The sequence below is a fragment of the Onthophagus taurus genome, chromosome 7, assembly GCF_036711975.1.
Source record: "Onthophagus taurus isolate NC chromosome 7, IU_Otau_3.0, whole genome shotgun sequence".
Taxonomy (NCBI): domain Eukaryota; kingdom Metazoa; phylum Arthropoda; class Insecta; order Coleoptera; family Scarabaeidae; genus Onthophagus; species Onthophagus taurus.
This window is the reverse complement of record NC_091972.1, coordinates 9958842-9984205: the sequence shown is the minus strand read 5'-3', so window position 1 is coordinate 9984205 and position 25364 is coordinate 9958842. Positions and strand designations below refer to the sequence as shown.

The 25364-nt window shown below is 33.1% G+C and overlaps 1 protein-coding gene across 1 annotated transcript; it reads left to right on the top strand.

Moving 5' to 3' along the window:
* Positions 1–4482: 4482 nt before the first annotated feature.
* Positions 4483–16127, top strand: LOC111423861 (Partner of paired). Its single transcript, XM_071198158.1, has one exon. It carries the CDS (start codon positions 4655–4657, stop codon positions 6158–6160), a length of 1506 nt encoding a protein of 501 aa, XP_071054259.1. The 5' UTR covers positions 4483–4654; the 3' UTR covers positions 6161–16127.
* The last annotated feature ends 9237 nt before the right edge of the window (positions 16128–25364 follow it).

The window sequence follows — 25364 nt, the reverse complement described above, 5'->3', positions numbered from 1 at the left end:
AATAGTAAATAAAAGGTGTTAATGATAGTAAGTGATATAAAAAATAAAATGACCTCCTTTTATTTTTTTTAACTCTCTACAAGGTCTTAAGTATTCCTTACTAAAATTTAACACTTGTTATGTGAACGCAAGAAAAAAAGAAAATACAAAGATTTATTTAAAGCCAAGTTGTATGTTAATTTTTAACCATAACAACAACTCGTTGTTTAGCAACAAAACATATTTAACCTATTCCTACCATAAATACAACTTCCTAACAGTCCAAACCGTATGAGTAATCGGAAAATTACGAAAGACCGTCGTTTTAAATTATGCAGGCATTGTTCCATTTAAAAGAAAAAAAGAGAATACTTAAAATAACTTTTGGACTTTAAGCTAGGGGTTGCGTGTTCTCTTTATTTTTGTTTTATTTTTATTTTTTCGAGTAATAGTAAAAGGTGGTTGATTTTTCTTTTGAACGGATATCAGTTCTGCGTGTACAAGTCCAAGAAAAGGTCGATTACGGGACCACGTAGACGAAAACAAATTTAGTAAGCCAGTGCGATGGAAATTTATATTAAATTTTAATAAGTGCGGTGCGGGGCGGTCGTAGCACCAGCAGCAGCAGCACAGAACCGGGAGCACGGCCGTTCGCTATGTTCTCGGTACATCAGCTTTAACATTGAAGGGGAAATGCTGTTCGGTTCGGTCGTTCGGCCGCCTTCACCTCTATGCATCGCACTTTAAACTCTCCGTCGCACTCGCTCGCATCCGCTGCCAACCCGGCGGTCGCCCGTTTCGTCCACTCAACAGGACCGTATTCAGAATCAACAAATTGAAAATTTGGTAAAAAATACTACAGACCTGCAGTTTTTTCGATTTGATTCTAGCATACATTTTTTTATTGCTCAATATTAAATTTTATTTAATAGCAATTTTATTATTTATGTCTATAGTAGCCCTTTCATCACACTGGAATCTGTTGAAAACTTACTATCGCAGTGAATAATGAAGCTAAACTAACAAAAATGTATGTACATTTAAATTTTACAAAAATTACCAACGGCTTAAATCTTACTTATTATTATTAGTCTTAATCATTTTTCCGATTTTTCCAAAATTTCCGATTTGGGGCAAAACGTAATGGTCCACTGTTGAAAAAATTTACGTTATTAACTTGATATGCACCGGGAAATAAGATAAAAGCCATCACATCAACATGCCTATAATAGTCGTATTTTTGTTTTACCACTGACAACCATCCCGAAATAACCAGAAGCAATTGCATTCGACCTTTTAGCACGCACATTTTCATCCTACGTAAACATTCTAATAGATTCCTTGTTTTAGGCTACTTTCGAAAATCCAATACTGACTATGAAATTGATCGATATAGTTTCTGGGAGCAACAACTTCTTTTCAAATTTTAAGAATCACCATATTTTAAATTTTTATTTTTAAATTGTCCAGTATACCAGTTTCTTGACATTAATGTGTATTAGGCGCTTTAATTTGTTGATCAATTTCGCATTGCCATGATATTAATTGTAGAATCTCAGCCGTAAGCAACCTCGGTTAAACGTAGTATACATTATTTATTAGTTTTGCGTTATCATGATAATTGTAATATATTAATTGTGTTAAACGAAATTTTAATTTTCTTTTTTTCTACTCATTCTCTTCTGTCCGCATTTCTTATCATAAGGAAAACCAGCTATCTCCATCTTTTTGGAGGTCGTCCTTGCAGCTTTTTGAATGCTGGTCTGCAATCTCTAGCTATCCTTGGAAGTTTGTTCCTTTCAATTCACGAGAAATGCTTGTTCAGAATCTTCTGCGCGTCTGAAAACAGTTTCATGGATGTGTCTAGGGAATAAAGATACTGTTTTTACAAGTATCTAGAGTTTGTAAGTCCTACAGTGTTTCATTACACAACTCCTTTTTCTTCCCATTTCAGCATTCATTGGGGATATTGCCTGGACCTAATGACTTGCCTTTTTTGTAATTGTTTTCTTATTGTTTAGTTGGGCTCATAGTATTACCTCTGGTGTGAACCAAGGTCTTTTGTTGCTATAATTATTAATTAGTCCTTTTGCCCAGTGGTTCGGCTTTTTGAGGAACTCCACCATTATCATTTTCTATTTTTCTGTCCAATTAAGTTTATTACGCATTTGATATAAGTTTTTTTCCCTCCAACAACGCAGGCATCTAATGATTGTAGCAAGGAAGCTAGACTACCAGGAAAAATGGCCATATGAGTGTTAATCTGTTTTAAATTTTCTTTGGGTTGGCCGTGAAATGAAACCTAAACCTTTTCATGAACATGACCAAAATCTCCAATAGGAAATTTTAATTACGATAAAGTTTTCCTTTAAAAAATCACCATTGGATTGTGTGCACCATCTGCTAGACAAGACAACATACAACATTATGCTATAATGTTGATATAACATTAATTGTTATAAGCACTGTTATCAATTATCGCCATCATTACGGGCGTTTTATCCATATTTCCAATTTGTGACCACAGGCAACTTTCTTGAAAGTTGACTTTTACTAAGTTGCCACGATTTTAACGGCATTTTGAAACCAATTTTTTCACGTGTTCAATATCACCTTCTAATATTGATTACTTTGTAACTCCTTTTCTTCTTACATATTTATTTTTTTGGCATTTTTGACATGACATCTTCATTTCTTCTCCATTTTTGTTCCCTACTTTCATTAACACTAAATAATCTTGTGTCAGCTTGGTACACTTAGTTCATGCTTAAAAATTTATGATCAGAATTCAGAAAAAAAGACCGATCAGTAATGTATTGACGCCTCTGACATCATAGGTGCCACAACGTTTGATAAAACTAATTTTTACATGGCAAGAAATTTTATGTAGGGAATATGTGAAAAATGTTAAAAATAATGCACACAAGCAGGGGCACGGCTTAATTGGCGGTGCGAACTATACTCCGGAATTTACGCTATTTCTTGTGGCATCTTGAGTAGGAGCAGATACATTTTTGCAAATAGTATAATTAGATGTTCTCCCAGGAGAGGAACCCGTTTCGATTTTTATCCAAATTGTACCACGAATGTCGTCTTCATAATTTATTAGCAACCACATTATCTTTCATTTTCTCTTACATTCAAAACATATTCCTTTATATTCGCAATCGATTTCATGGTCACTTTCGAAAATTTAAAATACTTGGGTAGCAAGAACGTATAGATACAAAAAAAATAATGGTCCTAATACAGAACCCTGGGGAACACTCCTTGTCACATCTGAAAAACCAGAATACTCACCATCACACATTATCTACGACCAATAATCACAACCAACACGTTGAAGAAGCGCCAACAATACACGATGGTTGACAGTATCAAATGCTTTCCAAGTCCAAAAGAACCAATATGCTATTAATATTAAGGTTCAAATGTTCTCTCAACTGAGCACATATAATTTTTTCCAATATTTTACTGAGAGCATGTAGTATACTTATAGGACGCAGATCCTTATAAGCTGTTGGCGAAGAATTTTTTGGTAGTGGAAGTACGATAGTCACGATCTACACTGTTCAGGATAGTAATTAAGCTCTATGCAAGTATTCATTATATGTGTGATGTAAGAAAGTACACGAGAAAGCATCATCCCAATCATGTCAATGGAAATGTCATCCGACCCAACAAATTTGCTTTTTATACGTCCAAAACTTTGAAACTGGTCATCATTTTAGGTGATGTGTCTTTTATGCAGCTGAGTGTAAATCCTTTAACTCAAGTGCATTATATGTAGACTTTTGTCTGTCACTGTATATGTAAAAACTTGGAAATTTAATTTTAGTCTTGGATTATTGTAAATGTAAGTTGTAGTATGCAATGAACTTTCATTTATGATCGTTTCAAGTATTTTTGAGGTCTTTCAGGTGTTTAACAAAATAATGTTGAATATGTGAAAAGGTTTTGAGTACGGCCCTGTTTACCCAGTCCCTCATTCTTCCCAGCCGTCCCATTCCTCTTTTATAAAAATAAATATAAGAAGGTTACTACGCGGAGATCCATCCAAAAGTAAAAAAAAAGAAGGAAAAAAAAGAGACAGCGCACGGTATAGAAAAACGACTTGACCGAACAACAAAAAACTGCCTAACAACTTCGAATTTTCCAATTCTAATCAAACTGAGCCGTTGTTTTCTTCAAAACCGCGCCCGGGAAAAATGTCTCTCCCGAAGTCCCTTCGTATTTTTCATTCGGGACAGAGAGAAAATAACGGTCCAGCGACGTCGAAGCGAGGACGAAGAAACCCAAAAAGTCGAGAAAAGACCGCGGCCGCGGACCCGTTGGAGAGGGGATCCGAAGTTAAAAATGCCGCCGCCGCCGGTCGCCGAATCAATAACGTCATCGCGAGTCACGTGAACATCAAACGAACCAATCGGAACGAAACGATCATGCGCACAACAGTTTGAACGGAAACCGTACCAAAGTGGATATGCGAGCGCATTTATCGCGCGCTCAGCGCCAGTTTGACTCGAGCGGCCGACGGTGAGTACTCGTAGTGCGCGTAACCGGCCGCCAGATAACGCAGGTGTCGCGGGTTATAACGAACTGCCAACAAACGGAGCCGTTTTTCTTTTACTATGAGTGCCTCAATATTAATGATTCAGAAGACGACGCTTTATTAGCGATGGAGGATCAACTCCTTTTCACGGAAGTTCCAGTTCCGTTATTGTCGACGGCCGCGTTGCTGCGACAACGTCATCATCATCACCATCAGCACCCGGCCGTCACCAGGTTTGAACCTTATCAAAGACACCACCAACAGACTCAACGTTTCGAACACCGACCAACAAGACATCGCGGCCAAACAACGATAGAAGAATTACATGGATCGCGAAGGTTTCAAAGTGGTAACGACCAACAACGTGGTGTTGATTCAGTAACTCGTATAAAAATTTCTTCGGATGCGGAGGAGGATGACGATGGAAGAACGACTCATATTTCAAGATTGTACCCCGAGATCTTGGCGATTATTTTCGGCTACCTGGATGTACGTGATAAAGGAAGGGTGGCGCAGGTGTGCACTTCTTGGAGGGACGCTGCCTACAGGAAGTCTGTATGGAGAGATGTCGAGGCAAAACTGCACCTGAGAAGGGCGAACCCGTCCTTATTTCAATCTTTAGTGAAAAGAGGAATCAAACGAGTCCAAGTTTTATCGTTACGAAGATCGTTACGTGATGTTATGCAGGGAATCCCCAATTTAGAATCGTTAAACTTGAGCGGATGCTACAACGTAGCGGACGTAGGGATTTCGCACGCTTTCGTTTCCGAATCACCACCAGCTCTGACGCAACTCAACCTCTCTTTATGCAAACAAGTCACCGACCATTCCTTAAGGATAATAGCGCGTCATTTAAAAAACCTTGAAACTCTTGAATTGGGAGGTTGTTGCAAAATAACAAACGCCGGATTAATTTTAATTGCATTCGGTTTAAAAAAGTTAAAACGATTGAATTTAAGATCGTGTCCGGTTGGAGATCCCGGTATCGGACACTTAGCCGGTATTGGAAAAGACGAAGATGATTTCGATGATGATGGCGCTAATAGTAATAGTTGTTTGGAACATTTAGGACTTCAAGATTGCCAAACACTTTCCGACGAAGCTCTAAAATACGTTTCCGCCGGTTTGACCTCGCTAAAATCGATCAATTTAAGTTTTTGCGTAAGCATCACCGATGCCGGCTTAAAACATTTGGCCAAAATGAGCTCGTTACGCGAACTGAATCTAAGATCGTGCGACAACATCTCCGACGTCGGTATGGCGTATCTCGCGGAAGGTGGATCGCGAATTTCATCATTAGACGTTTCCTTTTGCGACAAAATCGGCGACCAAGCTCTCGCCCACATCTCCCAAGGCCTATTCAACTTAAAATCGTTGTCGTTAAGCGCATGTCAAATTTCGGACGACGGTCTACATCGAATCGCTAAAACCCTCCACGATCTGGAAACGTTAAATATCGGCCAATGTTCGCGAATCTCCGATAAAGGATTGTACGTCCTCGCCGATTCTCTAATCAAATTGAAATGCATCGATTTATATGGATGCACGAGGATCACGACCGCCGGATTGGAGAAAGTCATGAAGTTGCCGCAGCTGAATACGCTGAATTTGGGCCTGTGGCACGTCAGGTGAAACCACGGTCCGCGGCTCTTACGATGATCGTGCCGGGGGAATATGTGCTGTGATGATGATGATGGAAACGGACTCTGTTTTGATCTTCTACGAGTGTAGGGTAAGCTTCACGCGGAAGAAATATTATGTACTATATTCATTTTTATCAGGGTTTTTTGTTGGTTATGCGTTTAGACGTTACATTGTATTAAGTAATTTATAAGCAAAAAATGTATTAAGGAGATCCACTAAACTTTTTGACTCTTTTTTTTTGTGAATTGTTAATGTGTTAAAAATTACACCTAATCAAGAGGTCAGAATTTGTAAGAGTGTGTCCACACATCGTGCGGCAGCAACACGAGATATTTGCCGCAATTCTGCCACCGCAAACATACCAAAGAATGTTTAGGCGGCCACCCTAATAATTATTTCTTTTTGTTTCCATTAAAACATTTTTAAATGTAACCAATTTTTGAAAATGATATCAAAATATAACCTCAATTTAAGAATGTGTCCACATTGCGAGGCAAGACACAATTCTGCCATGCGCAAGTTTGGACATATCAATGAATGTTTGTTGCGTAGCATTTACTAAAAATGATGCCCAAACACCGCGAAGCATTTTCAAGACATAATTGTACCGCGCGCAAGTTTGGACATACTAAAGAATGTTTGCGCGGCTGCCGCGCAATATGTAGACACACCTTTAACAATAATACTAAATTAATAATACTAAATAAAGGTTTGTTTTTTTTTAAACGATTCAGAATGAAAAAAAAAAAAACGAACTTTCAACGGAGACACAACATGGCCCTTATCTTATCTAGCATTTCGTTTTTGTTGACTGCTTCCAGATAAAACTCGGGTTGTCATGAAAAGTATGCGTGGATAGGATAATGCTGTTAAAAAATAAACGAACTATGTACGATAAAAAGTAAAAAAGAAAAACGTCTAAACGCGAACCAAATTTGAAATGCTTGGGGTGAGAATATTTGAAAAAGATTCATAAAATCAAGTTTTAAAACTATAAATCAATTTTTTTTGTAATAATTGTTAATTGTTGATGAATTCTATTAAATTTTTTGAAATGGATCTAAAAAAAATCTTTAAAATTTTGAATTTTATTATAATTGGAGAGAATAAATTTTATTTTTTACTTAATTTTATAAAAATGAATCATATAACTAAAAAATTATCATTATGTGATAATTGAGGTCATGTATGAATAAAAATCCAGTTTAAACTGCAAACATATTTTATGCGGGGTGAGATAACGTTTACTTTAATTGAATCATAAAAAAAATCAGTTTTAATTGTTGCCTAAAGAAGCATCTATAATTGATTTATTATGTATCAATGTGACGCTAACTTTACTAATAAGTCGAGTTACATTGTTAGAGGTAACCCATATTTAGAAAGGATGCCATTTTTGGTATTAAAAAGGAAAAACCATATTAATATAGAGAGTAATGAGTCCAGTAGTTCCGAAGTTAGTTTACCTCTAATTTATAGTTTGCTTACGTTGTCTTATTATCTTGGTTCAAACTTGTTTACATAGCGGTCGTCATGTTGTCCATCATCGCTCTGTAGTGGGGAACACGCTACTCTAATCCTACATCGTGCCTTATGTATTAGATTCGATCCCCAACCTCTTTACTTTATGTTTTTCAACATTTATCATCAACATCAAGTCTTCTTCCTTATGGATACAGATTTTAACTTAATTTTTTTGGCTATCATCATTTTCTGAGTTGATTGCTTCATTTCAGTTAATTGTTGCGTTTTATCCGATGACTTTTTACGATCTTATTTTTCCACTAAAGTCCATTGTATGAAAAATTTTAGTTTTAGCCGTTTTAGTTCTAGGTCTAATGTTTTAGTTAAATTCAAAACATACAACAATCTAGCGCTGAGTAACAATTAAAACTAGAATTAACACTAGATCAAGAATTAGGACCATTCGAGTTTAGCAGTCTTAAGAGACGTTAGTCAATTAAAAATATACAAAAATCTAGCGTTGAATAACAATTAAAACTAGAACTACCGTCCTTGCTTGACATCGTATAGAGAACTCGGGGAATACCCCAAGTTTATCTATAAACATGGAATAAAGCAATTTAAAGAATAACCTGAGTAGGATTCTGTCTATGAGCGCTAATTATTATTATATTGGTCCCTCTCTCTTACACATTATGATATCCAATTGCGCTACTTTATAACATGTAGGGAGTCTATAATATGCCAACTAGAAAATTAGGTACTCAATTTTCTCTCATTTCAATTTTGTTCGATCTACCGTATTTTACGAACTGTAAGACGTTATGGACTATAAGATGCACCTTAATTTTTAAGTTATTTTCATGAACTTTCTTCTTTTTCCTCTTCATCGTCATCGTTGAATTCTTCATATATAAGATGGTCTTCACTGCCATCAAAAACGTTACATATGCCGCTCTTCTTGAATGATTTAACAATAATGTCTTCTCTTATTCTAGACCACGGATATTTTAAGCACTAACACACTTCTTTGTAAGAAATAACAGCAAGCTCTGAATTTCTCTTTCACAGAATTTTTTAAATGGCTACTAAACTGATCTAGTATAAGATGAAAACTCTTTCAAAAAAGCACCTTTCATTTGCAAATTTGATACCAACCTCGTCAAAGCACCTCGTAGTATTTCAGAACATTTTGGCATTGTTTTGCATTGGATTAAGTTTAGTACCGTCAGCACAACATAAAAGAACAACAGTGTAGTGAAATTTTTCATGCCCAGCTGTGTTTTTATAGTGTCTCGGTACATCAAATGTCAGAGGAGTTTCATCCATATTCGCTATTTGGCTTAGTTCCACACTGGCTTTTTCTTTATACTCTTGTGGCATTTTCTGATATATTTTGGTTTTAGTTTGCATGCCAATTCCATGACGCTTCATAAACCCTTTTGGCTATTTTGCGTTCAATGCTTTAGTTGCTCATTTAGTCTTTCTCTTTTTTTTCGGTTCTGCTTTGCTAGCCCACCAATCGCGAATGTTTTTTCTGTTGGTGGAAGGCCGAAATGCTGCCCAGCTGCTTTGCTTCTATGTTTTTCAGCATATGCTTTCAATTTATATCCCGCATCATATTTATAACTACTAACAAAAATATTGTACTGTTACCGATAACACAAATCACGTTCAATTCAAGTTCATTGGTACCATAGATTGCAATGACGCTTCATATGCTAGATAATGTTCTGAATTTGTTTTGGTGGGGCGGCAGGAAGACAATTTTAGCAAGCTTGTAAATTCATGTTCATCACATTGGTGCACTGCTGCTGCCATTTCAACCCAATGTTGCCCGCGTTATCGAATATATGACCATTTTTAAGACTGGCGAGAATTTTAAATTAAACACTGGACATTTTTATATTAATTTCGAGTAATAAGAAAAAAGTGCGTCTTATAGCCTGTAAAATATGGTATGTCAAGGTTAATCAATAACAAAATTTACTTAAATGTATAAAAATATCTCCTAGAATGCTGTTTTTAAACTTGACATTGTTATGTACTTCATCCGGACTTGAATGTTTTCACAATATCACAGAAATTAACGCACAAATGTATTAACAAAATAAACAATGAATTTCAATATATTTATTAGAAGATGTTGAAATTTTGAGAAAGAAACTTTTGAAATATTGGAAATTACTATTTCAAATAGGAACTGGCATTGGCAATAATACATGCAAATTCCGCGAAGTCTTTTATATAACAGGTTTTAGATCAGGTACACGATTTTAGAGAGAGAGACAGAATTTACAATTAGTATAATGTTCCGATATTTATAGAGTTACATTATTTACTTGATTTAAAAAAAAAATGCGAGTTTGTAGTTAAAAGGAGAATGTCATTATACTTTATTTGATCAATATGTTGTGTTAAAAAATCACCATGCCCGATTTTATAAAGCTTAGTCAGTATAATATTAACTTGATTTAATGCTAACTTGAAGCGTCAGCCTATCAGAAATTCCCCATCACCGTCATATTAAACTTTGGCCAACTTGATATAAGTTTTGTAACGTATTACATGTATTATTCCATGAAATTTCCATTTGAATTCTTAACATTCTTTTATGCCATACTTTTTTCTAAAAACTTAATAAGCCATCATTTATATAAGAATTTGAACAACTTGTTACACTTGGAGCTCTTGGTCGAGAAGCTTTCAATTTTTTCTATTATTTTAGCTCATAATGATGATTTAACTCTAAAGTCAGTATGAGTTAGTACTCGAAGTATGATTTAGGAACAAATATGATTATCCTATTAAAAATTCAATTCTTTCTCCAAGTTACAGATTTTAATGTTTAACATACATAATAATTAAAAGAATTAAAAAAAATGTTTTTCTTAGCTCTTTCTTGAATTCTCATATAATTTTTCATAAAAAAGTACTGATGTACGATGTGTTTATCGTAGAATATGGTAATAGTTAAAGTGCTGCACGTAAACTATCCATTAAGCGAATATCTAGAAATGTAACCCAACCCAACCCATTCTCATTCACGTAGGATTTTTTTGTCTGCTTCCATATTTATTTTTATTTCAATTTTAGTTATTGTACAAAATTTCATGGTTTAAATCCTAAACTCAATTATGTTAACAAATTATTTTCTATACATTATAAAGTTGATGGTTCGAGATTACACAAGTACATACTTGTTATTAAAATTAAAACGTAAAAGTAACTTTATTTCGGTTGGTATGGTATTTTCTTTTTTTAATATCATTTTGATCAAGCCACATTCTAAATTGGTTGAGTTGGACTTCCTCTCCTCCACCTCTTTCCAAACTTATTTCGATTCGAAACACTTTTTGAATCTGCATTAGCCAGGTGAAAAATTATTAACCCTGGTGAGGTTCAAGAAATTATTCCTTAATTATTTAAAGATAAATGTTCGGTTTTATAAAATTCTTGGCAGAAAAAATCAAATTTTATGTCAAGGTTAATTACAAAATTCAACCGTTCAAACCATTTTGGCATCAATGGTGGGAACTCTTTTAAGCTATCTCTTAGATTTCTAACATCTCTATCGCAATTTTATATGTTCGTGAGTGAGAGACAGCTTCTTAACGCTCACTTTTACGGGTAACGGAATAAATTCATGTTAATTCATCCACGAACCTCACCACCTTTAGTAAAATTTTAAATGATTTTAATTTCTGACAATATCTCCTTGTTGATATAATAATTTATTCTGTTATCGTGATGTAATGCTGATAGTAAAAAAGCGTTCTCCCTTTTTTTTTGATACAGTCATGTTCTTAGTTAATGAGAATCCGACGCTGTTGGTTCCAAACTGACTGGGACACCTGTCGTGGCCGTGTCTTGTATATGTTTGTTGGTTCTAGATGAAATTTGTAGCTTTAACGGGCGGATTCTTATTAAATAAAAACATGATTGTACACAAATGATTGGAAACTAGACATTGGTGACTTTGCTAGTCCATTACCAATAATTCTACGGCTATTGCATTTTTGATTATTGTCTTGCTCTTGGTAATTTGTTTATTATACATTCTGCCCTGCTGTAATGGGCCAAAAACAATAAATCAAAATATGGAGCACATAATTACTTTTATATTATCTAAAAATATTCACCACATTTAAATCTTTAATTGTTCGCTTGGTACGAACATTAATCAAAATTTTAAAACTATAAGGAACTACAAACTCGTTAGCTTAAAAATTGTTTTTGTTTGTCAGATCCGACCTGAGTGATTCAGACATAACTAAAAAATTTATTTTGCTTTGATATAGTTTTTTCTGTGATGCATCCTAGATATATTCCTATATTCCAGGAAATCCTTTAATGAACTAGCTCACATTCTGATGAATAAATTACAGTCAAATTCGCGTTATATAAAATCATATGTCACAGAAAAGGTTTGGTATTATAACGCTTAATCAAGTGGAGATGATTCCAGCATTTCTTTATTTATCTCCTCGATCTTACTTTTGCTCAGACGATCGTTGTGTGTATACAGCAACAAGGTTTTGCAATATTTATAGGCGATTATATTGTTCCTACGGACAGTACTTATTTCAATATTGATTTTTGCTGTGATATATCTCAAAGCAAGTTTTACGCACATTGCATTGGGTGTTATTTTTGGGACATAATTTTGCTGGTGAGCATACAAGGCATGTTCTGGTGCATTCTTTACAACGTTTTAATATTTGGCATACGTTGAACTCTTTGTAGGATAATCGTATTTGTAATAATAAAAAATATAAGAATTCGCCTCCAACCCAACAACAAATCGGTGCAACAAATCGGTGCTACTTTGTTTTATTACATGTGAGTTCCAAAGCAACAAATGTTCATATTTTTTCATCTGTGATATGCTACTTTAGCATAATGTCAACACCATCAACAGATTTTTCATAAACTCATTGTTACGCCGAAACGATCTCTCTATTTTATGACAAGCATCACTTTTCTTCAAAGACACTTCACCCTGCTTAATTTGTTTTAGATTAATGATACGCACAAGTGTTAAAAATATAATTGAACTAAAATAAGAGGTAGCGAAGACTCTTGTAAAGAATCCATACCAGTATTCTTTTAAAGAAGTTTTTTTATTTGGTCACTCCAGCATTTTAAGCCACTAGAAGCAATAAATTTAGCTGCTAAAACTTCTCACTAATTCTTTGTCTGATTTTGATTAGTACGTACACAGGTTTCCAAAAAAAATTTTTAGACAAAGTATCATTCCTATTATCACTATTTGTATTAACAAATTCAAAAACTGTTGGAACAAAATCTTTACAACATTGTCCCGTGATGTTTGTGATAAGGTTCGTGTATCTCGGAAACTATAAGAGTTAGAAAAAAAGTAGCTTACATGTCATGATCTAGTTTTTCGAGAAACTGCTAATGCCAAAAACCTCAAAGCGCTATCATCTTTTGTTTTTCCCCTAGAGGCCAAAATTGAAAATATCGTAAAACCAGCAAATGCAATTTATCTTGGTTATTACTATAGGTGGAGTATTATAATTAAGACATTATATGGACACTTTTTTACAGAGAATTTCTTGACGTAGTCAAAAAAAAATTTTCGGTTTTAGATTTTGATTACAAAACTATGTGGTTAGATAAGTCTATTTCTTATTGTTTTAGAATAAAGGTAAAAATAAACTTTTTTTAGTGTCGTCAAAGAAATTAAATTTACAGTTTCCTGTAAATTAAGGTACTATAACTAAAAATTATTCTACTAAAAATTTATATAAAATTTACTTCATTTTCTAATATGTAACTTTCTAATATGTTAAACTTTTCGTAATTTTCGTTATCCATCTTAAAAAACAGGATTGTTAATTTGACACTTCAGAAAATTTTTGAATACAAACAAATGTTGCTATGTTTATTTGAATTTAAAAACAAAATATATGAGCGCCATCTATCAATAATTTATTAAGTCATTTAATAATAATATTAAATATTAATAAAAAATGTGAAATAATGCAATCTATTTCAATTTTTGTGTAAAACAAATATAAATTAAATAGTTCAACAAATGTATTTGTTTCAAATATCAGAAATATGTTTATTTAATTTTTAGTTATAATTTACAGGAAACTGTAAATTTAATTAATAAGAAATAGGCCTGTCAAACCCTATATTTTTGTAATCAGAAAAAAATAACGAATTTAATAAGCGAATAATCAGTATGATTATCAATGATAATTCAAAATCTAAAACCGAATTTTTTTTTTGACTTCGTCAAGAAATTCTCTGTACAAAGGTGTCCATATAATACTCCACCTATTGTTGTACTTGTTGGTTTTACGATATTTTCAATTTTGGCGTCTAAGGGAAAAACAAAAGACTTTGAGGTTTTCGGCATTAGCAGTTTCTCGAAAAACGAGATCATGACGTGTAAGCTACTTTTTTTCTAACTCTTATAGTTTCCGAATTAGCCTATTCGGACATCGAATTCGAACCACCCTGTACTTTGTAGGGGATTTTCCACCTTTTGCCAGCTTCTATACCCTCCAAAGTAAGTCTTTCGAGGCCGTTTCTTCGCATTATGTATCTAAAAAAATTTGCAATGCTTTTAGCCACCACTATTAGCAATCTTTTTTTTGTGTTTTAGTTGTTGTATGTTAATACAGTTAGTTCTATGGAATTCTTAGCATTCTACACCATTTCTTATCCTTAAAGAAAGATATAGGAGACTAGGCTCATTACCATCCTCATTTATTGTCGTTACTCACATATAAATATCCTCGTTTTACCATTTCAGCTCTCTCATTTTTGTCTCTTTTTATAACGTCGATCCCACACATCACCGAATATTTTTTAAGCAATAGACGCATCAGCGTTCACTCACTGAGACTCTTGTTTTGTAAAATTTATTTTTTTAATCGCAAAAAATTTAAGGGTAATAAATCTGGTCCATTTTGCATTGGACCATGAACTCCAAGCTATCGATTCTTCTACATTTTTAAGCGTAAGTTGTCGAACCAACATAAATCCACTAAAATTCTCATGGAGGATATTAAAGTATGTGACATAAAACAAATATAATCCAAACATATAATACAAATTCTTTATAATAAGTTAACATTGTAATAATAAGCTTAAAAAATGTTGAGTTTTGATGCATTTACAATTAAATATTATCTCCATCCTGCATAACGAACTACGTTTCATACTATGGACATTTCCGTTATAAAGAGGAAGTGGTTACGCACAGTTTTGAATTTGTAATAGAAAGTTATTTATAGACTGAAACTGTTCTAATTACCACCTACAATTAAACTGTAATTTAAAATAATGAATAATTATTTCATTAAATTTTAATTTTTACATTTTAAAAAATACATAAACACTCCTTAAATATACATTCCATTTCAAATTAATTTTGAAAGATTTTTTTTGGATTCTGAATTTATTGAATGCGAATAATAAAGGGAGATATTCGAACCTCAAGTTAATTTTAATGCACATTTTTGTCGATTACCCATAAACGTTCGTCATAAACATATACCAAATATAACAAATAAGGGTATTTTAACGAATAACGTCGATAAAAACTAACTTTTTAAGCGTAATTCAACAATAATTTCCGCAAATTAAAATTTCGTGGTGCGAAAACGAAAAGTTTTTAAAAGAAGAAACAAAAACGAGGGGATGGTTTAAAAACTAAAAAGAAAAAAAATAAACATCGAAAGCTAACAAACGAGAAAAACTGTTAAATGTATTTCGTATTTTAACGCGATGTATTATTCATAAACGGTTCTTTTTTTGTTGCGCCATCCGCTATTTTTATTCGTTTTTTTTATATATCGACCCGTTTTCTACTAATATTTTTTTCTGTATTATATTATCGAATTCGTTGTGCGTCACTTTTAAGTAGTTTTAGTACGTTTGTTAGGTTGAGTTTTTAGGTTGAGCGATGTGTTCAATAATGTTTTTGCGATAGGTACCCGTTATTTTTGTTAGATTTGTTTTTTTTTCCAGTCAAAAAATTTGTAAATATACGTATACGAAGAAAGATATGAATGTCATAAAAATGTCATAAAACCCAATTGAAAAAAAAATCGTTTTTGTATTTTTATCATATAAATTCTTATTTAGATTAGGCTATATTTATATTTTCTTAACTTTTTATCGGTTGTAACAATGTTAACAACTAATTAATTAAAAAAAAATACAAATTATAGCTTGGTTTAAATGAGATTTTATTTGAAGCCACTCTTCGATTGGAAGGGTTAATTTTAATTTTTGCTCAAAAAAAATTAAGAAATAATTAAACGGTTATTGGCTGCATGTCGTCGAATTTGTAAATATTTAAAACTAAAGACAACTCTTTGTACATATTAACAATACTTGAAGATAATCTTAAACGTTATTGACGATTTGTTAAATATTCCGTTATGTTTTATATAAATTTGCAAGTGTCAGAACAATAAAAAGACAAGAGAAACACTAAAAATTAAAATGAATGTTTTCTTTATTCCCTTATTTAATTTATTTACTAAAATTTTTTTGTGAGTTTTTCTGGGTTGAGGAAGATTCACAATGCCTCATCCGTTTTTAGTTGTTGCCGTTCCCAACATTGTGAGTTGTACGAAACACGTAGGTAACGTCGACGAATTTTCAAGGCAAACTGGTATTGGAGCGCAAACATTCACCCGACTCTGACTCTGGTTGTCGGCGACGGCGATGAGGAGAACTTCGGTTCTGCTGAGAGTTCTTGTGCCGCCGGTTTCAGACACACACACACACATTTACTCCCACCAGAAGAAACAGAAAGACCGCCGGCCGCCGCCAACCCAGGGACTTGGCGTCTGTTGGTTTTGTAAATAATGGCCGGTTCAGGTAGGTAGAGAAAACCAACCCATGAGAAACCTTGGAACTTAAAAATATATTCGACTGACGTAACAATTTTGCCGCTTCTACTATTTTATCTAATATACATCATCTTTGAGAATATATTTCAAAATTTTTTTAACCAAACTTAAAATTTTAAAGTTTTTTACATTAAATTGTTTCATAATTTTTAAATTACCAAAAGTTTAGTGACTTATGACACCAATGTCTCAATAGTGACTCCATATTCTTATGTAGGAGCCATGGTAATACTTGTTAGAAGTTTTAAGTTTCACTGTGAATGTTTAATTTATGGCTATTGAAAAATAGTGATAAAATGATGATATAACAATTAATCCTTGCGTTTACATTCAATGCAACCTTTATATATCATTGAATACAACATCAAACCTGATCAACTCCATCTCCCATCGAGCTTTTTACGATAGATAGGATGAGACTGCAGTAGATATTAACTCAGTCCTTGGGAAAATCAAAAAGTGACTTGAAGCATATGGTCTATATGAAGCTGGCGAACACACCTCTCTGTAGAGGGTGTAAAATGGATGACCAGAAGTAAGTTATATTGTTTGTGAGTGTCCCAACCTTGCGTACTTAAGGGAATCCATTTTTGGCGTACCATGGCCCCAAATTTCAGACATAAAGAAATTAACCTTCTGTTCTATATTAACGTTTTATGAAAAAATGTTTAACGGTTCGGATGTCATGTTGAAACCTTCTTCAGAAACAAGTTCGAAGTATAATTTTCTTGTTCTAGGTCTAGTGTTAGTTCTAGTGATAGTGCTAGTGTTAGTTCTAGTTTTGATTTAAATACATACATACTATCATTGAATATTTTCTGTCAGAATTCTTGGGGCATTTCCAATATATTCCTTGTTTCGAGCTTTGGTTTCTTTAAAAACGCTTTTGTGACAATCAAGCAAATAAATTAATAAATTCTTTACCTAGCTCCTTGAAAAATGGTTGTCTTTTGTAACTTTATTAATTTTTTAGTTTCATATAGAAGAATCTATATAACGTACATATTCAATGCATCTTCTTTTATTACCTTTGGCAGTATATGTTCAGAGAAGCTGGTCTACAGTGTCTATACCTGTCTTATGTTCAATCATAGTCAATGATATGTAGCTTCTTCTTTACATCTTCACAAATTGAATTTTTATTGTACATAGGTAACGAACCTTTAGACCATAAATTTTATTGAATACATTTTCCTCTGCGTGATGACCAGTTCTCGAGGACGCTCCAATTTATGATTTCGAATTGTACTTAACAGTGTAAAAGTTCTTTTTTTGATTCTCTAACTAGGTCAACGTTTTTAAACAAAATTATCAGTTGACACATTTCTCGCTAATTCTTCAACCTTTCTCATACCTAAGACAACACTCTAGGTTGTTCCACTCTAATCAGCAATAACTGATTAGCAACTTCAGCAACAATTCAATGTAGATTTTTTCAATTCGCTGTCCAAATTATCTAGCAACTTCTTAAAAGTTATATAGTAAGGTTAGGTATAATTAGCCTTGGTTTAAATGTTGTGTTAGGAGCCAAAAATTCAATCTTCAAGTTTTTACTTAAGCTTTGTAATCGGTTAGCTAGATGGCCTAGCGCATTGTCTATCAACAACAAAATATTAAATGCAATATTGATATTTTTCAGATAATGTCCTACCTCTGGTACAAAACAATTTTATAACCAATCCGCAAGAATATCTCCCGTTGTCCAAACTGGACTCCATGGATCGCAACTCATGGGTTGGGTTGGGTTTAGGTTAAGTTGGGTTGGGTTGAGTTTGGGTTAGGTTGGGTTGGGTTGGGTTTGGGTTGTATTCTTTGAAAGGTAATATAACGTAATATTTATCAGCAGCATTTGCGATGTTTGCATCTCGATGAGATGACGCTCCATCAAATATTAGCACTTAATCTGCCTTATATCGGGCAAAGTGTTCAAATCACTTGATTATAGGTGTTGTCATATGGCCCATGCCGCTCATGGCATTCTTTGTTCCAGGCGGCTTATATTTCACCCATTCTGGCTTCAAACACTGGTCTTTGGAGATAATTAGGTGGAATACAGTACTAATACCATTGCCGTATGTAACAATCTCTATATTTTTTACATGCTTAGATGCAACTAGGACTCCTTTTGCATCTTGCCTTGCTAAAATAGTTTGCTGATGTTGAACTGTGACCAGGCACCCTTTCTCATCAGTATTATAGATTATTTCAAGTTTTGTCATAACATCATTCTTCATCAATATGTTTCTTACTTTTTTGAAATAATCATTAACTACGAATTTGTTTAATTTCATAGCTCGACCAGGATTCATTTGCAGAGCTTTTCTTGCACTTATCTGTGGATGGTATTACTAGAACAATCGCTGCTACTTTCTGGGTGCGGATAGCTTTGGCATATTCAATAGGTGAGGTATATTGTACATTAAGCAAAAATTGAACATAGTAACACGCAAGAATTTTCTTGTTATCGGTTTGCCAATCGATATATACGAAATATACACACAAGCTCATTGTAGACGAACTAAGGAAATACAACTCGATTGGCAATAATTTTAGCACCAAGCACTAAAAATCTTTGTGCATTCTATGAGCTGTTTTGTATGCATATTTTTGAAATTTTACGACATTCTGTGAACTCTAGTAATTTCATTATTAATATTTCCGAAACCAGCTTTTGGAGTCTGCCTAAAAGAATTTTGCTGGGATCCAACACATCTCCATTTACGAATTTATGAAATTAGGGGGCATAAACGGGAACAAATGTAGTCCAGAACATTTTGAATTCCACCTCAGCACATATTACACGAATTGTTTTATTATTCGGTTAGCATTGCTGTTTTGCCTTTTGTAATAATGAGTATCACGGGAAATGCTGTTTGTGAACTTTTTTCACAATATTGTATTAAATCTCCCAGCACAAACATAAATAACGCTTCCGTAGATATATTTGGTGAATTTCGTTGCCCTCATTGGTGATTTTGTGGAATGCGAGTGGCATCGCTTTTTAAAAAACGCAGCCATGAGTTTCGATTTGACCATGTATCTATGAAATTCTAGATCATTATCAGGTATAAGTTTTTAGTTTCTGAGCACACATATCTTGATTTATCCAAGACATGGTTGAAACATATCGATGATAACAAGAACGAAAACAAGAACAAGTTTTCGTAAATGTTTACTTTGATATTATAAAGCATTAAAATGTAAAAAGAAAATGATATCGTTAAAAATTTCCCAACTACCTAAAGAATTTCAATTCCATTTGCTTTTTTCAATTAAAAGTATAATAATAATAAAAACTTTTTAAATTCAATTAGGACTCATAACAACAGAAGTTTTTATCAAAAGAAATTAATTCTTTTATATTGCAGAGTTGGGATTACAAAAAAGAATTTTTATAAAATAAATCTAATAATCTATTAAATTTTGAAGATATTTTTATTAATTTTAAGACAAACTCAAAAAAAGAAAGCAAAAAATGAGATAATAAGAAATCCTTCGATTGAAATTGAACCTCACGGTAATTGTTTTTATCCCTCTCAAGGTTGTCGCGGTCGAAGAAGAACAAACCTTGGATTGTTGTCTGTTGCACTTTCTATATTTTTAATCAATGTCAGCGGTTAGATCGATTTATGTAAAATAAAAGGTAATTTAAATTTTTTTTTTGTTCCAAACAGTAAGCTGTTCATTATCGCCACTTGTATTTTCTAAAAGTTATAAGATTTCATAAAGTTGTTTAAGAAATGTTTTTGCACATTGAAAAGATTTCCTCCTTGAATTACTTTGAATAAAATAATACTTGATTTACTCGATTTAAAAAGACTGGATTTATACACTCTTTTTAGAAAGCATGGAAATCTTTTGGAAGGAATTTTCCTTTCTACTTTCAAACTGAGAATCGCCCAAGAGAAAACAGCTTTTGTGTGTGTGTTCTTTTTTTTCCTACATTTTTTAAAATTTTATTTTTTTATATTAAGTTAAAAATAAATTGAAGAATTAATTTGTATGGATACAAATTAGGTGTTAATTAATTCTACTTAATCACCAATATTTATTAATGTTGTACCAATTTGAAAAAGTTGTGACTAATTAAATACTTGTTAAAGAAATTACAAAATTCGTCACAAATGAAACTTATTCTATAAAGTGTTAATTAATTAGTGATTAATAAGTTGTTAGTGAAATTGTAAGTGATTACTTTTTAACAAGCTAAAAATAAATAAACGAAATGACATGTAAATAAATAAAATAATATGAAATTGGTACCTTATACTTAATACTCACCAAGTTAATACGTAATTAATATTCATTTGAATACAGTCAATTACCAACAGGATTTATACACGAACGTATCTTGTAATTTAAATTTATAAAATAATACCGAGATTGAAACCCTTACATTTTAAGTCACTTTTTTTCACGTCCTCATTTCGCGACCTTGTACTTACAGCGCTGTAATAATACATTAAAAAATATATAAATTTAATAAATACAGACTGTGCGAAGATGGTTGATCAAAAAAACAATTTTATCACTATTTATTTTTATTAATACGATTCATATAAATAGATTCGTTACAATTGGATATTTATGGCAGAAATAAATACACTCAGATCAAACAATCAATGATCAACGCATCCTGGAAAGCTGCTGGATGTTGCCGATATGAATATTTGCAGATCAATGAGTTGACCCATACCATAATAGGAGGAGAAGGTTTTGAAGATTTAGCTGAGGCAGAAATAATAGCTGATGAAGAACTGAATGAAGATGATTTAATTAACATGATTCATGAAACAAACAAACATGATGAAGACAATGATTAATATGAACAGCAATCTGAACCAGTTGCGTTCACAGCAAGAATCATAAGCGTAGGATTTGAATTGGGAAGAAAATTGGGTAACCGTTTCAAACAATATGACAGAATTGTTGATTGAGCTCTCCGATTTCAGCGAGACTTTCGTAAATGCTTAAATCAATATGCAGAAGTCTACAAAGATTTAGCAAAAAAACCTACGCAATTAGTGACCAGCTAAAATGGTTGACGATAGATGGGCGAAGTGAGCAAAAGAAGAAGCAAAGCACCTAAAAGTTGACATGAAAGCAGGATATCTGCATCTCAGGAGGCTCAATAATTTGTACACATAATCAACGATGATCTAGTTGATAGTATAATCAAACCAATGCCTGAACCGAGTTCATTCTGTTAATATGGTGATGATGACGTAGAAGATGTTGCCTTAAAACCAGAATCTAAAATCAGCTATAAGAAAGGACTGCATGGAGACATTTCAAATTTGCGTACTTTATTAACGAAAAATTAATTTAGGTTTTTGTAAAAATCTGGATTACTATTTTTGGCACTTTTTGCAAATTCCATACACGTTTTTGTTGATTTGCCTTTGATATTTAGATCTTTTTACGTGGTTTTCTCACAGGTAGGCCGTTTTTATAGAGCGCTTTTCTTATGGCACTGCAACTTATGATTTGCCTTCACGTCGCTTATCAATTTATCAGTTTAATTTAATTACAAATCCTTTACAGTTTGGTATATTTCAGTGATTTTGAAAAAAATATAATTGAAAACCATAAAAACAAACACTTATTACATTCAACCACTTACTATTTTAGACACTTAAAAGTCGAGGTATTTTTATCTTAAAGGGATTACAGCATATTTATTGGAGATTTTGCTTATCAATTTTTTATGAATGGAAATTTCGTTTACTTTTTATGACACTCCTCGTTTGTATTTTCCTGAAATATTCGAGTTATGTCGTGCTTTTAATCTGGTTTGTCGAGTCTATAAACAAACTCCAATCTTATGGTTCAAATTTATTATCTATCACGTTTATGACCGAAGCAATATCATTGCAATAAACTAAATTTTCTTTATGTGATTAGATTTTTTTAGTTCTTCGTCATGGCTAGGAAAGCGACACACCTTAATATCTAGATGAAGCAAATTCTATTCTTTCAATCTAGATTCCAACAGTTCAGACTACTTTTTTTACAAATTTAAGTCGCGAACCAAATCATTAAGATCAGCTTGAGTTAGTAAATGAGGTTCCTTCTCTTTTTTTCTGCAATTGCACTATACGATGGTAAATCGATGTTATCATGAGCAGCGTTTGTTGTCTGATTTGGCACTGGAGGTATAAGTAAATCAACACTAGGAGGGAGTCCTCCTGTTACAGAACGTACATTTGTATATTTCACAGTATGTTTTGATACCAGGCAAAAGTAGTAATCAAATAGGTGGTCTACAAGTTCTGCCCAAATCATGGGTTTACGAAAGCGACACATCTTAATATCTCGATGAAGCAAATTCTATTCTTTCAATCTAGATTCCAACAGTTCAGACTACTTTTTTTACAAATTTAAGTCGCGAACCAAATCATTAAGATCAGCTTGAGTTAGTAAATGAGGTTCCTTCTCTTTTTTCTGGAATTGCACTACATGAAGGTGGCATCATGCGCATGGCATCATGTGCAGCGTCAGTTGTCTGATTTGGCACTCCAGGTATAAGTAAATCAGAACTAGGAAAGAGTGCTCGTTGCATGTTTTGACGCAAAACAGCAAAAGTAGCAATCAAATACGTGGTCTACAAGTTTTGTCTAAATCATCACGTCTTTTTGCTGATTGGCTTGATTCTTTACGCATCTCATATAACATATACCAGATTCCCAATCCTTACCTTGATGATTTCAGTGAAATTTCGTCGTTGACTTTTGAGAGTATCAAAAACTGTTAGGATGAATGATGATGTACTTGATACACTTACTTCGCATGTTGCGAAACTAACAACGATTAGGTTATACATATATGCTAAACTTACATATTAACACTGTTTTAAATGAAAATTTGATGCAATTCGACTACAATTACAGTAGTATTAGCGGAAAATACGGTAAAAACATAGTGGCTCATAATCTATGAGTGAGAGAAACCTTGTCTATCAGTGTAATTATAAACTTTCTGCTCCGCAACATATATTTAACTAAATGCATAAGAACAACCTGTTGTTTAAAAAACAGTAAAAAAATAACCTTATAAGATACAATATTATTGCTGTATTTATTTATAATAAGAAAATTGTAGTAAAAGACGAATTCATTCAATTAATTTTTTAAACAAAAAAAAAATATATAAATCTTCAAGGAAATTCTATATTTAAAATTTATATCTAAATCTATTCTTTCTCTTTTCTTATCTAAAACGGTTATCTTTTTTGTCGTTTTATCTGTTCAAGTTTGAGTCTTTGTGTGTATGATATTTGTGGCCGTATTTACGAATGAATGTATATAAAAAAGGAGATCGAATTGACGCCGTGGAGTCGCCGGGCCGATAAAGAGTGGACTTTTGATAAGCAAACTGTCTGACGAGACTAAAACAAAAATCCCTGAATTCTAAAGCAGAGCGTAATTATTTAATAGCCGAGTTCACAATAGCACTTGAACCAGCACTTCTTAGCATCCTGTTGCTTATATCGCTCGAAATAAAGCTAACTCAAGTTGTTAAATTAAAAATTAAATAATATTGAATTGTTGTGACGATTAAGAAACGATTTTATTAACTACAATAACCTTAACCTTATGTACGAGATTTTATTGTCTTTTGATTCGGTGGCAATTACAGGAAAATATTGGCTCGTAACCGCCGCACAATAAATCGACGATTAAGTTATATAAGAACCTAATATGGTTTATTGAACAAAATAACTTTTCACAGAGAGTTATTCTTTAATAATGTTACAACCTTGAATACAAGAAAATTTTACAACACCACTTTACTTTTTACAAAGAAATTGCTCAATCAACTTCTTTTTTGTTTTGCTTTAACTGAACGAAAAAAGTATATATAAAAACGCAGGTAAAACTAATAAACGCACACAAGAAATAGAATCCGGTTCGGGGGAGAGACGCGTTTTACAGCATTCCTTCCCAATAAATCCCGTCGGGAAACACCAACAAACCGGGGTTCGCCTCCTCTTGCAGGTACAGAACGACGAAGATGAATAGGGAATAGAGGGGACAAGAGTGAGAGAAATGGAAGCTATATAGAAGAAATTCCTGGAAGGTAGAGAGAGGTTCTAGGTCTGCATAGTTACGACGTGAACATAATGAAAGGGGCCGCTAGGGCCTTCGACGATGGTCCAGTTGAACAACGGGTGGACGAAAATTATAGGCCTGGCCTTTTGTCGAAGGTATATCGGGTTTAAAAGACGTCCCAGGAAACGACAACGAAGATCTAACACCAGGTTTCCCACACGTTTTTACGGTATTCGTTTCGCCAAAAAAGAATGCTTATGACTTCTAAAAACTGAACTAAAAGATCACTTTTCACTACTTTGGTAATTTTTGTTACAAAATTTGTATAATTAATGCCTTAAAATACATAATTTTAATTGAAACAAATAATAACCATTTAATATAATTTATCTTACAAGGGGAGACCACGACCTGTGACCTACAGGTTTTGATGAAATTTCTTTTGATAGGGGAAGTGAAAACGTTCGACACTTGTCTCGACGTTCTTGTTAATACCCCTCGGATTTTGAGAAAAAAATCCCAATTTTAAATATATCAAATTTTCTTAAAACATGATCTAGAAACATTATAGATTATTAAACTGTAGGGATCATAAAGATACAATTTTAGTTACGAAGGATAATATATTTGAAAAGGAATTTTGAAAATGCTTTAAAGAAAAACCGTAAATTAGTGGCATAATAAGATATTTGTGTTAAAATAAAACGTGTAGGATATTTAGGTTGTTTAAAAACTTTTAGAGGAATTTAGAATGTTTAGAAGTTGGGGGCAAAC

Excerpts from the sequence above, each read along its gene's own strand:
- LOC111423861 (XM_071198158.1), top strand. The coding sequence starts at position 4,655 with ATGGAGGATCAACTCCTTTTCACGGAAGTTCCAGTTCCGTTATTGTCG.